The sequence below is a fragment of the Apodemus sylvaticus genome, chromosome 7 (genome assembly GCF_947179515.1).
Source record: "Apodemus sylvaticus chromosome 7, mApoSyl1.1, whole genome shotgun sequence".
Lineage (NCBI taxonomy): Eukaryota > Metazoa > Chordata > Mammalia > Rodentia > Muridae > Apodemus > Apodemus sylvaticus.
Window position 1 is genome coordinate 84,079,375 of NC_067478.1, and position 14,054 is coordinate 84,093,428.

General features: G+C 52.6%; 1 protein-coding gene across 1 annotated transcript; it reads right to left on the bottom strand.

Annotated features, from left to right (window-relative positions):
• Nucleotides 1–90: 90 nt before the first annotated feature.
• Scn4b (sodium voltage-gated channel beta subunit 4) lies at nt 91–14,054 on the bottom strand. Its single transcript, XM_052188473.1, has 5 exons — nt 13,847–14,054; nt 6,213–6,385; nt 4,998–5,226; nt 3,402–3,531; nt 91–2,416 (listed from the first exon to the last, which is right to left on the bottom strand). The coding sequence occupies exons 1-5, from the start codon at nt 13,905–13,907 to the stop codon at nt 2,323–2,325; spliced, it is 687 nt and encodes a 228-aa protein (XP_052044433.1). The 5' UTR covers nt 13,908–14,054; the 3' UTR covers nt 91–2,322.

Here is a 14,054-nt window from a genome sequence, read left to right on the forward strand (position 1 = left end):
AACATTCTCTCTAGTTATTAGCCTTGTTTCCCAATGCCTTTCTAAGCCAGGCCAAAAAAAAAAAAAAAAAAAAACCAAAAAAACAATAACACCTCACCAAGCCTCACTGCAGTCCTGTGAGGTAGGTATTATTTCACCCTTTGGGTAGATGGGAGAAGCTGCAAGGGCTGCCTATAAGCTGACAGGGAACAGGAAGATGGGAAGGGGAGTCCCTCCCTCTCTCCTGCTGTGTGCCTTGGTTTCCCCTCAGGAAAGCAAGAAGAACCCACAACACTTGGCCTCTTCCAGTGATGGGGAAGACAGCAGTTTTACATGAAGGCAGCTGGAAGTTTCCTGAATGGCTGGAGGCTCTGGTGCCATCTTTGTTCTCAGAGCCAGGTTACTCTAAGCAGGGTGTGGCTCACACCTGTCATCCCAGCACTGTGGCAATGGAGGCAGGAGGTCGGGAGTTCAAGGCCAGTCTTGGCTACATAGGGAGTTGGAGACCCGCCTGGGCTACATGAGACTCTGCTCAAATAAATATTTAAAAAGCAGGAGATGGGCAATTTTTACCCAGCTCACAATGGGTTCTGGGTAAAGAAGAATGGGAGGAGAAGAGGCAACCCCAAAGCCCCTTGGCTTGGGCAAGAGACACTAGTCATAGCCACAGGCACCTACAGATTCCATTGTTCTTTAGTCTCCCCAAACTTCCACTTTGGGGGAGCCTTCAGCTACTCCTGGGCAGAGCCTGTAGCAGTCCTTACACCCTAAAAAGAGGACTAGTCTCCATCTTCTGGTGTATCAAAGGTATCAGAAATCAGATGAGGAAGAGGGAGTTTGGGTATCACATGTCATATGTCACAGGAACCTACACAATCAAACCCATCTGAAGGTCCCATCCTATCGAATGCCATCCTATCTCCACGTCAGGGACAAGAGTCAGGGTGCCCCTCAGGTGTCACCAAGACTGCCACCAGTCACAAAGCCATTGTTTATGCAACACCAGCTTCATGGTCTCCTCCATGACCTTGAGGTGGGGAGCTGGGGAGCCCCACAAGAGTCACACCAACCTGTGCAATTAAGTCAGGAAGTGAGAGCCAAGGAAAGGGGGCTCAGAACCAGGACTCGGGGAACTAAGGCACAATCCAACCCCACGGCTCGAGGGGTGCAAACCCGCTCTGCGAGAAGTAAAGAGAAGATGTGAGTACCCTCTCCCAGCTCCTCCTCAGCCTCAGGCTCAGTGAGGAGTTGGCCCAGCTGAGCAAAAAGGACGGTGGAAAAGCCAAGGGCTTCTCACCTGGAAACAAGGGTCCCTGAGGCAAAGGCAGACCTGGGAGCAGGGGAAGGCCAGGCATGCAGGACGGACACAGAAGGAGCAAAGGTTTGGGATGGGAAGTCCTCGGGTAAGGTGGCAATGCCAGCTGTTTCAAGAAAAGGGAAGATGTGTGGAAAACTGAGCTCCGGAAGTATCGGGGTGGCATGGTCCTGCCGTGCCAAGGATGAGGGATACCAGTCTTGTAGGGCTGGGGTAGACATTCCAAAGGCTGGGAGGTCAGGGACACTGTTCTCCCACCTCTGAAACTCAGAGAGCAAAGCCAAAAAAGCTGCATCTAGCACCCCAGTGCTCCAGAAGGATGAAGGCTGCCCTCCCCACAAGCCTCCTCAGCAGCTGCAGCCCAGCGAGCAAACACAGGCTAGGTAGGCTGGGACACCTGGAGACCAGGGCAGCCAGGCCTAGCTGGTGGGTTTACAAATTCAGAGCAGGAGGCTGGTCAGGGAGGCAGGACAGTGTGGGCAGGTATTACAGGGTGGGGGTAAGAGAAGCCTCCTCTGGAGGAACCTCCAGAAGCCTGATATTCTTCAAAGCCCAGCTTTCCTCTCACAACTGGCCCCACCGCCCAGAAGACTCCATCCCGGAGTTCTCATGCATTCCCAGCTTCTGAAGTGGTCACCCTCTACCTGGCTCCAAACCCCAGCTTTGGGAGCAGGCCTCCCTGATCACCCCGATTTCCTGGTGAAAGATCAGAAGGAAAACTGAGGAGAAAGTGAGGCTTCACAGAGGGGAAAGTCTAAAGGAGACCCCACGTGCCCAGAAACCAAACCTTCCACACCACTCCAGCTCCTCCCTTCCCTGTCTTCCTTCCCCCTCAGGTAGGCTTCCTTCCCCCAGGCAACCCTTGTCCCCTGGAAGCCCTGGCGGGGAGGGAATGGCTGCTGGGCGGGGCCAGGTCCTTCCTGCTCAGAAAGAACAGTTTGAGCCAAGCAGCACACATCTCAGGACTCAGCATCCGTATCACCATCAGAAAGTGAGGCTCCCTGCCCTGCTTGGCCCCGAGCAGGGCCTCATACTTTTGTGGGTGGCTTCTCTTCTGCCTTGGAGCCAGGCAGCCCGTTCTCCGTGTTGTCATTCCCAGAGGAACTCACGAGGCACTCCTTCCTGGAGGGGGGCAGAGAGTTGAGAGGAACAAGAGATGAAGGAGTGGGTGCATGCCCTGGGCCAATCCTGTGCCCCCCCCTTGCCCTTTCTGTTCTGTTCCAGAGACAGCCCACCTTGTCACCTGTCTTGCCCAGAACACAGCTCTCTAATATCTTTCCTCTTCTGATAGCTTTTTCTTTGCTCTGGCCTCCCAAGATTCCTCATCTGCTGCTTTAAAGACAGCCTGACATTGTTCCAGAAAATTCTGGGCTCAGGCTCACACCCTCTCTACCTGTCCACCCTTCTCCTCCTTCTAGTGAGGAAATAGACTGAACCCAAGACTTTGCACACGCTAGGCGAGCACTGTATCACTTAGCTGCATCCCTGACCCTAGATGCCTATTGCCGTAACTGTATTTATCTTAGGACTTCCCAGGAGGTCATGTCACCCTTTGGGGTTTTAGTTTAGTTTCATTTAGGTTTGGCTTTTGAAACAGGGCCTCACAGTGTAGACGAGGCTGGTCTTGAACTCAAGGGGATCCTTCTAAGCGTGACTTTCAACCATTGGGATTGCATGCTTGACTGCCAGGCACCGTTTCTGCCCCTCCCGAGTGAATTCTCAGAATTTCTCCTCTCCCTAAAAGAGTCTTTCTATTCTAGCATTTCTATGCATGGGCTCACAGTTTCTATGATAGAAATGAAAATAAATAAGCTTCCCAAATCTGATGGTAGGTTTTAAGGCAGGTGGTACAAATGGGAAGAGAGAGGTTAATGGGACAGAGAGGGGGGAGGAGATAACCAGATGAGGAAGATCAGGTGGAGAGAGGTTGGGAGGGAGCCAGGAGGTGCAAGGGCTGTAGGGATAGCAAGGGATAGCAAGGGCCAGCGGTGCCATCAGAAGACTCTGGAGAAGGAAGAGGCAGAGAGGACACTGCAGGCTGGCAGGGGTTAACGGATGTGGAGTGAGGACCACCAGGGAGCACGGGGATGAGGGTGAGTCAACTCACTTCTTCTCTCGGGTCTTCTTCAGGATGAAGGTGATGAGCTTCTTCAGCAGCAGGATGCAAACGAGAAGTCCAATGACCCCGCCCACCACAGCCAGGATGATGAGTGTCACCGTGTTGTCTACTTCTTCCACTGGGGGGAGGGGCAGGGGCAGAACAGGGAGGGAAGAACTGTGGAGAGCCACCATACAAGGTGCAAAACTGGCCACCCCGCCTCCAGACCGTGACCCTCTCAGGTCAACCGAGACCGAAGAGGCCATGGCGTCTTTTCCTGTCACCCCTCCCAATACCGCTTCCCACAGACTCGCATGCACGCACACGAGTTGGGGAATAAATCAGCGTGAGACCCAAAGCCACCAGCTTTGAGCTGCAAGCTCCCTCCTCAGATAGCCTACCTGCCTCCTCTCCCACTGCCACCAGACAACCACCCCTGTCACCCTTCCCTGGCCGCTCTATGAACCCTCCGGGCTCCCCCTGATGCCTTAACTCCTGCATACCACACCACTCTTTGTTTAATTGTGTTGATCTCTCAGCTAGCAAAGCTCCCATCCTGGTCACCCTGGACCCACAGCACCCTGGGCCAACACCATGTAGATGGATGGCTGAAACACTCTGTAAATGGATGAGAACCACCTGGGATGGTCCACAGAGCTAACTCAGAGCCTGGCATCCTGAAACACGCTGCCAGCACTGGTCCCTTTCCCTTCTCCTACAAAGGGCAGGCACTGAGGAGCAGAGGGCAGGAATCTGAACAGATAAAAGAGGTGATGCCAATTGCAGTTCTAACACCAGACTCAGGCTCCAATAAAGACTGCCTGGATACGCCCCTAGGACTCTGCCCTTGAAATAACCCAAAGTCAACCCTGCTGTTCCCTCTCCAGGGGATCCTTGACGTGGTCATGAGGGAGGGGGCGTGCAGAAGGCTTCAAAGTCCAGGATCCTCAGCTGCAAGGCACCCAACCTAACTTCTCATCCCTTTAATCCCTCTTTGCGGTCCTGACGGCCTCCGCGGAATGAAGGCCTGTGCCTATCTGGCTCCTTCAGGACTGTCACTGCCTAACTGACCCACCTGTTTCCAGTTCCACGGGTGTGGAAGGACCACACCCCATTCTATCTCTTTGGAAAGCACGTGCTGTTCACCTGGGGCTATCCATCTGCTTGTCTGACTCTGAACCACACACTCCTCAAAACAAAACCAAACACTGTGTAGCAGTTACAGCACCCTTCACTACAACACCTGACAGTCATCCAACACATGCAAGCCCAGTGCACAAAACCAGCAAGAATCCCTCTGCATGGGGAGAGTCTAATGCTACTCAACACTCCTAGCTCGCTCCTCCGCCCTTCACAGCCACCCTGACTGAAGGTAGCCATACGTCCATTTTATGGACTAGGAAATCAAGGCTCAAAGATGCCCAGTGCTATCCCCAAGCCACCCCAGAGCTAACTTTTTCTAGCTTCTGTACACAACTCCAGTAACTCTTGCAAGTGCGAAGAGAAAATCGGCAGCATGGCTCATTTTGCCGTTTCAATGCCACACTGACAGGCACCCCAAGTTGTTCCCACCCTACTCCCTTCACCCCTGTGCGCACAACATACATTTATCCACCACTTGGAGGAAGATGGTGGCAGAGTTGTTCAAGTCCTTCTCCTTGGGGTTCCTCACGAAGCAGGTGTATTTGCCGGTGTCACTGAAGTCCAGGTCACTCAGAAGGATGGAGATGTTGTTCATCTTCTCCTTGGTGGAGCCCTCCAGGGTGATGCGGTCATCATCCTTTATTCTCACCTTAGGGTCAGATTTATCGTTCTTCACAATCCCGTCGATGAGCTGGGCCAGGGAAAGAGCAGAGCAGTCAAGCGTCACCACGCCCTTCCTTCCGTGAGCGCCGCCCAGAAAGACCCTTCGCCTCCCTCTGCGCTCTCTGACAGTGGCTGAAGCTCTGCCTGACCTCAATTCTGCCCCTGTCAAACTAAATCTGTGTTCTTTCTTTCAGGACTCCATGGAACACACCACCCCATTGGCTGCTGTTTTCTTAAAAGCCTTTTTTTGTTTTTGCACAGTGTCTCTGCAAACACACATGCACACTCGGACATGGATGTGCACACACACACACGTGCACACGCAAACACACACAGAGTTGTCTCTGCGTGCCCCACCCAGCCTTTCTTCCTTTCTCTGTATCCTCTACGCCACTGAATCCTGCCCTTAGTCAGGACATGGATTTACACCATAGTTCTGCCCTTCAGCATCCGCTAAGGCGTCTCTTGGGACTTTCACAGTCACTCTGGGAGAAGAGCCCCCGTCAGACTGCACAGAACTCCTTCTGCATCTGTGACCTGCTCACTTCACCGCCCCGTTCTTGCCCCCTCTCCAGTCCTCCCACGCATCCACTGTTCATTCCCATTCTCCAAGCGTTTGCATGCTTTCTTTCTCCATATTGTTAAGCTATTAATTTTTCCGAAAATATCCAAGTTTCAGGTTTCCCTCAAGAAAAGACAACAGAATCTGGCCAATTTTTCAACAGACCCCAAATTCTAGCATCACCATCAGAAACAGAAACATCATCCTGGCTGGACGAGAGAGAGAGAGAGCAGAGACAGAGAGAGACAGAGAGACAGAGAGAAAGAGACAGAGAGAGACAGAGAAACAGAGAGAGAGACAGAGAGACAGAGACAGACACAGAGACAGATGAGAGGCAGAGAGAGATGGGTTCCTGGGATCATCTTTGGTCCTCAGAAGAGACCAAAGCCTGTGCTTGAAGGCATCCATGTGCAAGGGACAGACAGTGGGAAGGACATGAGCGTCCCACTTACAATCCTGAATGTCTCGCTGTTATTGTAGGACCACCTGAAGTAGAGGTTCTCAAAGCCGTAACAGCTGGAGAAGGTGCAGGGCAGCAGGATCGCTGAGCCGTTGATAGCGTAGATGGTGGTGGCCTTTCCCACAGATACCTCCAACGACAGGTACATGGGGAGCAGGAAGAGACCTGTATGGGGGACAAGGCCTCCCTTAATAAAATCTCTCGGGAAGCTCTGGAAGAGCACCCTCAGCCCAGGAAGGGGAGCTGTGTCAGATGAAGAGGCCTTTGACATCCTCAGGATGGAAGATGGTTCTCTATACAGAACTGAATTCTGAGCCTTAGTGGCCCATGTGGTACTCAAAATGACCACGAGGGGACACCCCAACCCAAGAAAAGGAAGGGCCTAGTAGTTTGTGAGTTTTTTTTTTCCTGCCCCTCCCACACACACCCCTTGCAACTCCACCCCTCCACCTGGGTAGAGGGCAGCACTGGTCGGGGCCAGGGAGGTAGGAGAACTCCCCCTTTCGCCTGCACCCAGGGGACTTTCCTAGGTCGGGGTGCACCCCTGGTGATGTTTGAGGGTTTCAAGTAAGAGCTTCAGAGCTTCCTCAGGTGGAAAGGCGCGATCGCCGCAGTCCCTACCTTGGAGCTAAGGACAGAGACACCTTAGGGCTGAACAGCGTCTCCCACTACACAAGGGGATCCCGAGGAGAGAAGGAGGACTAACCGGCCCTCCGGAATGGAACCGTGGCCGCGGCCGCGGGGAACACAGACTGCTAGCGCTGAGGACGCAGGAAAGAGCAAGCGGAGCGCTGCTCTCTGCAAAAGCCATTTGTATCAAGTGAGGGCACTCTGCAGGATGCGGGACCTAGGGGTGGCCTGTACCCTCCGGATTCGGTGACAGCGCAGCCTCTTCATCTCCCTGCACCACACTCCGCACTCTCACCCCAGAAATCACAGTGACACTTCTCACAGTCACCTCAACCCCCTCCACAGGACATCCCTCTGCCCCTCCCCCCTTCCACAGGACATCCCCCCCCCCCGCGCCCTCCCCTTCTCCCCACTCCTTCCACAGGACATCACCCATGCCTCCGGAGGCGTTGCCTTCGGTAAGTCCCCCTCCTAAGCGCTCTTAAAGAATCTAAGCCTCCTCTTTCCTGCACATTCCTTAGGGAAACTGCATTGCCTCAAGGTCGTTCCACACTGAAGGAGAGCCACACTGAACTCATACCTTTCTTTGCCAGTAGGGGAAATGAGCACTCACTCCCTTCTTAATTCTCAGGAAAGTCCTTTGTTGTCTAACTTAATTCCCTCGTGCTGCATCATAAATCAATCTCCTTTTGTTTTTCCCACAGGAGGCAATGACCAGGCTACTGAGTGACAGACAAGGCAGACAAAGCACTCTAGGGAGTGCTGGTGGCCCAGCTCCTGCTCTCAAGGGTCCCTTCACCTTCCTTGTGTCTCCTCTGCTTCTGGTTGCTACACACACACACACACACACACACACACCCTATAGCCTAGTAACCCACCCAGTCCTGACTCCTGCCATGCCCATGATGACAATAGGCAGATATTGATGAAGCTCTTACGGTGCGCCTGGCGCCTTTCGGCCTCCTGCTTGCTACCCCCATCATATCTAAAATTATGGACCACACTGGAGAGGAAGCCAAACCTAGAGAAGTCAGCAACTCCCGCAAGGTCAAAGAGGGAGACAGAACCCCCTCCTCACATGCTAAAATGGGTGCATTTGTTTACTGTGGTTCCTGCTCTTGCTAGATTACTTCAATTTGCAACTCGTGTGTGCATGCGTGTGTGTGTGTGTGTGTGTGTGTGTGTGTGTGTGTGTGTGCGCGCACACACACATGGGATTATTGTAGTGGTTTTCCATGCTGAGGACAGGTTCCAACTGGGGACAAGCATCGGCAAGTGTGAGTCGGCCCTGGAACTATGTGAGTCTTCAGAACTGGCCTCTCCCTGTAGCTCCCAGGGAACAGTGTGGGTACAGACCACCATTTAAGAATAACTGCTAGAGGGCTCCCACACACCCACCCCCACTCCTAATAGGATACTAAATAGCAGGTGCACTATTTACCCTGGATGATAAAGCTGAGGCTTAAGGAGGTAAAATGATTTTCCTGCAGCCACACAGCAAACAGCCTCTTTGGAGCTCAGGACTGTATGGTAGGTAGCATGGGTATATTTTACAGACTGTGCCCATCTCATCTGTAACCCATAAAGTTGTCATTCCTTTTATCCCCCAATAAATGCCTCAAAGAGATAAAGATGTAAAAGCCACATACCCAAGAAGTAAGGACGCAGCACTCAAAAATAGATCTGCTTCTCCCAGGAGCCATTCTGATGGGGGTCAGAGCTCCCTGGAGTTCCTGGTTCTTCTTTTATCTCTGCTGTCCTCTACCCCAATTCTCCCCTGCCCCTAGGTCTGGTCCACTGTCCAGCCTTGACCTGACAGAGGATGGGAGCCAGAAGCCTTGCTTTCTGTGCCTCCCAGCAGCCCCCTGAGCCCAGAACCAGGATGCAGAGCAGAAGACAGGGACACACAGAAGAGAGGCAGCTTCCGGGCCTCAGAGTTGGCTCAGTGAGTCACACTGATCGCTGCGTCAGGGTGAGGATCTGAGTTCAAATTCCCAGCACCCCTGTAAAAACCAGTATGTAGCATAAGACATTAGTAGCTTCCAGTGTTAGCATAGGGAGGTGGGTGACAGAGACAGGAGGATTCCTGGAAGCTCGTGGGCTGGCGGGCCTGGTAGATGTACCAGGGAAACAACAGAGAGATGCTGTCTCAAACAAGGTGGAAGACAGGGACCCGGGGTGTACTCTGACCTCCATGGACCCACGGCTGCATGCCCACATTCACACACAAAAACAAACACAGTTCTACAGTTAAAAAGAGGGAGGGGGGAAGATGCTTTCTAAACTGGATATGGCAGCTCACAACTGGAATCCCAGAACTCAGCCGAGTCGGGAGGAGAGCTGCAGTGTTGAGACCAGCTTCTGCTGCAGTGTAGACTCTCTCAAAAATAAAAGGTAGAGAGGAGGGAGCAAGCTCCCTGGCAAGTCCTCTTAGCATGGCACCTGGACTCAGGAACTAGGGTCCTGGTGAAGGTGGGGGAGGGAAAGACTTATCTCCAGGGGCCAAATTCCTCCTTCCCAACTCCAGCTCAAATTAGCAATTCCAGAGCACAGAGGCGCATCCTAAGGGAGATGACAATTTGTTTGCTTTTGAGATAGAGTCATATGGGCCAGACTAGAACTTGCTATGCAAGCAAGGATGACCTTGAATTTCTTGCCCTCCACCTCCACCTCCTGGGATGCTGGGATGACAAGCCTGTGTCTCCATGCCTGGTTTGAGAAAATGCCTTTGATTGCTTTAAATAGATAGAAGCGGAGAGGAGCGGAAGAAAAGTTCAGAAGGAAGCACACTATTTCTTTAAGTTCTGGCTCACCACACAGTACGCACTTCTGCTGGATGCGGGTGAGTTAACTCTACCTAATAGGATGAGGACTCTGAGTGGCGCACTCCCGTGTCCTCACTAGCCTGGAGGGGATAAAGGGAATCGACTGCGATGGTTTTCACAGAGTCATCCCTGCCCAAGTGGAAACCTGGGATAAGTAGGCAAGCCTGGATGCTTCTGCAGCACACAACCCACCCAGCCAGGCCTGGGGAAGTCCTTCCAGCTGTCTGGGAGGTTGGTGTCCAAGCTCCCGTGAGGCTGAGCCTGGGAGGAAGGAGCATGGGTCGTGATCCACTAACAGGCCCATGAAGGGCTATTTCAGCAGGTTGGCCAAAGCTGGAGTGGACTGGTCAGCAGGTCCCAGTCTGCCTGCTGACCTTGACAAAGTCCTACATGTGCAAGCCTACATCCACATCCTCCAAGCGCATCCCCAGAGCAGTGCAGGAATAGCTATAAACTTTCCTACCTCCCAAGCTTGGTGGCAAGCCAAAATGTGAGGCTGTATAAAACACATGAAGGACTCAGGCAAGAGAACATCCTCGGGGAGAGGATATTGTTTCAAAGAAGTGAGGGGGACAGGGCTCTCCCCATACCAGCATTGGATATAACCGGGGCGCCACTAGTTTTTCTTAAAGACTACTGTGTCAGCCAAGACTGTCTCCCGGCTGCTCATGCATTGATTTATTCCTTCACCCTCTACCACATCTTGGATTATTTCCATGTGGCTATTTCCCTAAGTAAAGGACTTTCTTGCATTGCCCAAAAGTTAGTTCCTCAGAATGCCAGCATGGGTGTTAGGTGTGTCTGTGAGTTGGGCCTCCTTCTGGCACTGTGGGACCCATGAAGTCTCCTCTGTCAGAGTCCTGTCGAGCCCCACCCCTATCCTCACAGCCTGGCTTTTCCTAAGTCATTTACCTACCTCTCAGCAGCCATCTTCAGAAGTCCCTAGCTTCTGCCACCCTGCTGGGACTTTGTCCAGGGAGAAAGACAAACTCAGGATTCACAAGTTGTACCAACATTTTTGAAAAGTATCTAGGGCTGTGGACATGACTGGGTAAGGAAAGCGTTTACTAGTAAATGTGAGTTCAGTTCCCAGAAACCTTGTGAAAAATGTGTATGATGGTGTGGCTTCGTAACTCCAGAACTGAGAAGGCAGAGGTCGGAGAATGCCTTGGGCTCCTAGTCAGTCAGTCTCCTCTCTCTACTCGTGTGGAAGCTTCAAGGAAAATGACACCACTTGTCACACCTGAGGAATGACAACCAGGGCCGACTTCTGGCCTCCACACACATACTTGCACACACATGTACACACACACACTCACACGCACACACAGAACATTCTGCACATGGCTATCCTATTAAATATTCACACCAGCAGGAATTCAATGGCTACTACCATCCAGTTCAAGGTCGATCCCAGGCTGGAAACATTCCATCATCTTTCCCATAACCAGAGATCAGTCACACCCAGGCAGGGTAGGGGGCAGAAGGAGAGCAGAATGGTGCCTGCTCTAAGTTTAGCTCCAAGGATTTACGCGGGGCGTGTGGAGCAGAAGCTCAGCTGAGACTCTCTGGCCCCAGGGAGGAAGAACGGCTCAGAGTTGGAGCTCAGAGGAAGAAAGTGGGCCGCAGGCAGGCCTGAGAGAAGGACCCCTCCTGGGAGAGAGGCCTCAGGGGCCTGGGGAAACAGGGCTGGGCCAGGCAAGGCTCCTGGGTCCTACAGCAAAGGTAAAGCTTTCTGCTTCCTCACCCTAGGCAACCTGCCTACCTGCTTCCTGCCCACCCCCATGAGCTTTGCCAGGATAGAAGCATGCCCCTGAGACAGCACTGGATCAGTGAAACCAGCTTTACAAACAAGTCCAAACAGTGGGTCTGTTCCTCTTTTTTAGAGGCCACTGAGTAGTGTGTTGGCCCACCGCACGCATGGAGACTCCCAAGGAGCAGCCACACAGGGCAAGGTGATCCCATTAGGAGGGAGCCAGTCCTAAGGGCTTAGTTCCGCAAGCCAGCCTTCTGCAGATCCAAGAGCTAATCATCTTTTCCAGATGCAGACCGGCCCCTGCCCCTCCTCCCCTCTTCTCCGGGATCTCCCGGTTCAGCCTTGCTGGTTTCTTCCTCTGAGTGGGACTCAACACCCTCTCCTTAATTGTGTGCTCATTAAACAAGCCCTTAATAAATACACACCAGGGGAGAGAGGGTTGTGCAACACAGCGCCCTCACAAGTGATAATTAAACACAGATCATGGCAATTAAGCAAATCAGGAAGCAAGGAAAGGGTGGGCAGAGCAACACACTCTCAGTTACATACCCAGGAAAAGACTGGGACCTCAGTCGCATCACTATGGCCTTGTGAACCACTTCTCAGGTTCAGAAAAAAAGCTATGTTGTTTGTGTTTTCAAAACCAAACCAAACCAAACAAACAAGCAAACAAAAACAACACTTAGATCCCAGTCTAGGAAACTGAGTTGATGCGGAGAGAGGACTTCAGGGACACCATTTTTGCCAACTGTGAAGCAAAGCTCTGACCACTGCTCATAACCACCCATAGCCACCCACCACATATCCCAGGGCCTCAACTCATTCCCAGGTTCTAAACACAAGCCCCACTGACTTTCCCTCTCACCAGATAGCCTGGATTCTGTCGCACTTGGCTGTCAGCTGGGTGTGCACCCTCAGGCAGGTTACCATCCCTCTCTGAGCTATACACTCCTCACTGCTTGAAAACCTATTCATACCCTATTCATACCCTATTCATACCAAATCTCTGCCCTGTTCTCCACTCACACCGCACCCCACCTAGAGCCTCTGGATATTCTAGCAGTGCAAGGCCTAGCACTCCCTTGACCAACCAAACACGGGGGTGAGGCAACCCATGATGTACAGTGGCCGGGTTAATGACTGGAGTTTTGGTGCCTTAGACTTCTCACCCCTACCATGGCCACAGGAGAAGCCTGGGAGGATCCAAGTGGAATGGCACAGTCTCCATCCCATGTAGAAGAGGCTTGGGCTTTAAAGAGTCATGAAACCTGTACAGCATCCGTACGGTATGGGGCAAAATGTCAGTGTCTTATATCTGGCCCCAGGGAGGTTAGTAAGGCAAAGCTCAGGAACAAAAAGAATACTGTCCCCAACGCCTGACAAGTACCCACAGGACAGAGCTGCATCAGATGTCTCAAGTGCAAGGGCAGCACTGGCTTCCCATAAGAGGCCTGTGTCCCCCGCTTCCAGAGCAATACCTCCACCATGTGCCTGATCCAATGGGAGTGGGTGATGCTGTCAAAAAACCAAACTTGACTTATATAAATAGGAAGAGGCACAGGTGCCAGAGACAGAGTCAGCTTACATTGGAAGTCAGGCTGTGTAGAAGATTACATTCTGGTCTGGACCAATAAATACCATTGCCTAATCTCTTGGAGTTTGACACTCAAAGCCATCATGTGAATATTAATAGAGAGCCAGAAGAGTCTATACCCTCGGTGTCCTCTGGGCCTGACTCCTAGCTCTTCCCAGTCTTCCCCAAAACGGAGAGCCAAACAGGTCTTCCCCTAAAGAACCCCTTTAAAGGAAGAGGGACAAGGACCTTCTGAAAAGGTGGCTTTTGAATGGTCCTCTGGGTTCTTCTAAATCCTTCCAGCATTTTAAAGAGTGGCAGGACACCAAAAAGGAAGAAGATGGAAGAACCTAGCAAAGGATCCGGAGGGAGACCCTTGACCCCATTGGAGCATCCCCTGCTGCCAAGGAAGTAAGTCAATAATTCTCAGCAGGAGTGGAAGGCACTACACCTGCAAACTCCCTGGAGCCCCCACACTCAGGGCAGTAGACACCCCACCCCCACCCCACCAGCATGCCTTAACTCTGGTCTCAGGAGGATTCCCCTGCTGCAGCTCCAACACCTAGCTCCGAAAGGCATCGAAGGGAGAAAGAAACTCCCTTGCCAGGATGGCTGGGGGTAGGGAAAATGCACAGGGTTCCCAGGGAGCTTAGTCTCAAAGCTAAGGGTCCAGAAGGAAGACCGACATTCCAATCATTTGATGCCGCCTTGTCTAAGGCACCTCTCTTCACCCCCTTCAGGGTGGGGTTGGGCTAAGAAAGAGGAGAGAGAGAGAGAGAGAGAGAGAGAGAGAGAGAGAGAGAGAGAGAGAGAGAGAGAAGACAAAGCTGGGGCTATCTTACCCAAAAGCCCAGTGCCCAGCCATCTCGCCTGAGTATTGCCTCGGTTCCCAGCCCGGGACATGGTCCTGTTCTCTCCCGAGCGCTCCCAGGGGGCTTGAGATGGGATAGTGGGAACAGCCGGGCTCTCCGCCCGAGGTCGGCTGTGGGCCCCGCAGCTGCCAGGGAAGCTCCGCTCGGCGGGTCGGGGCTCTGGAAAGTTAGCCGCGAG

Bases quoted from the DNA above. Each gene is read 5' to 3' on its own strand.
- Scn4b (XM_052188473.1), bottom strand. From the start codon at position 13,907: ATGTCCCGGGCTGGGAACCGAGGCAATACTCAGGCGAGATGGCTGGGC. The intron at 6,386-13,846 runs GTAAGATAGCCC...TCCCCCATACAG, and splicing joins GCTGGGCACTGGGCTTTTGG to GTCTCTTCCTGCTCCCCATG. The intron at 2,417-3,401 runs GTGAGTTGACTC...GCCCCCCTCCAG, and splicing joins AAGAAGACCCGAGAGAAGAA to GAAGGAGTGCCTCGTGAGTT.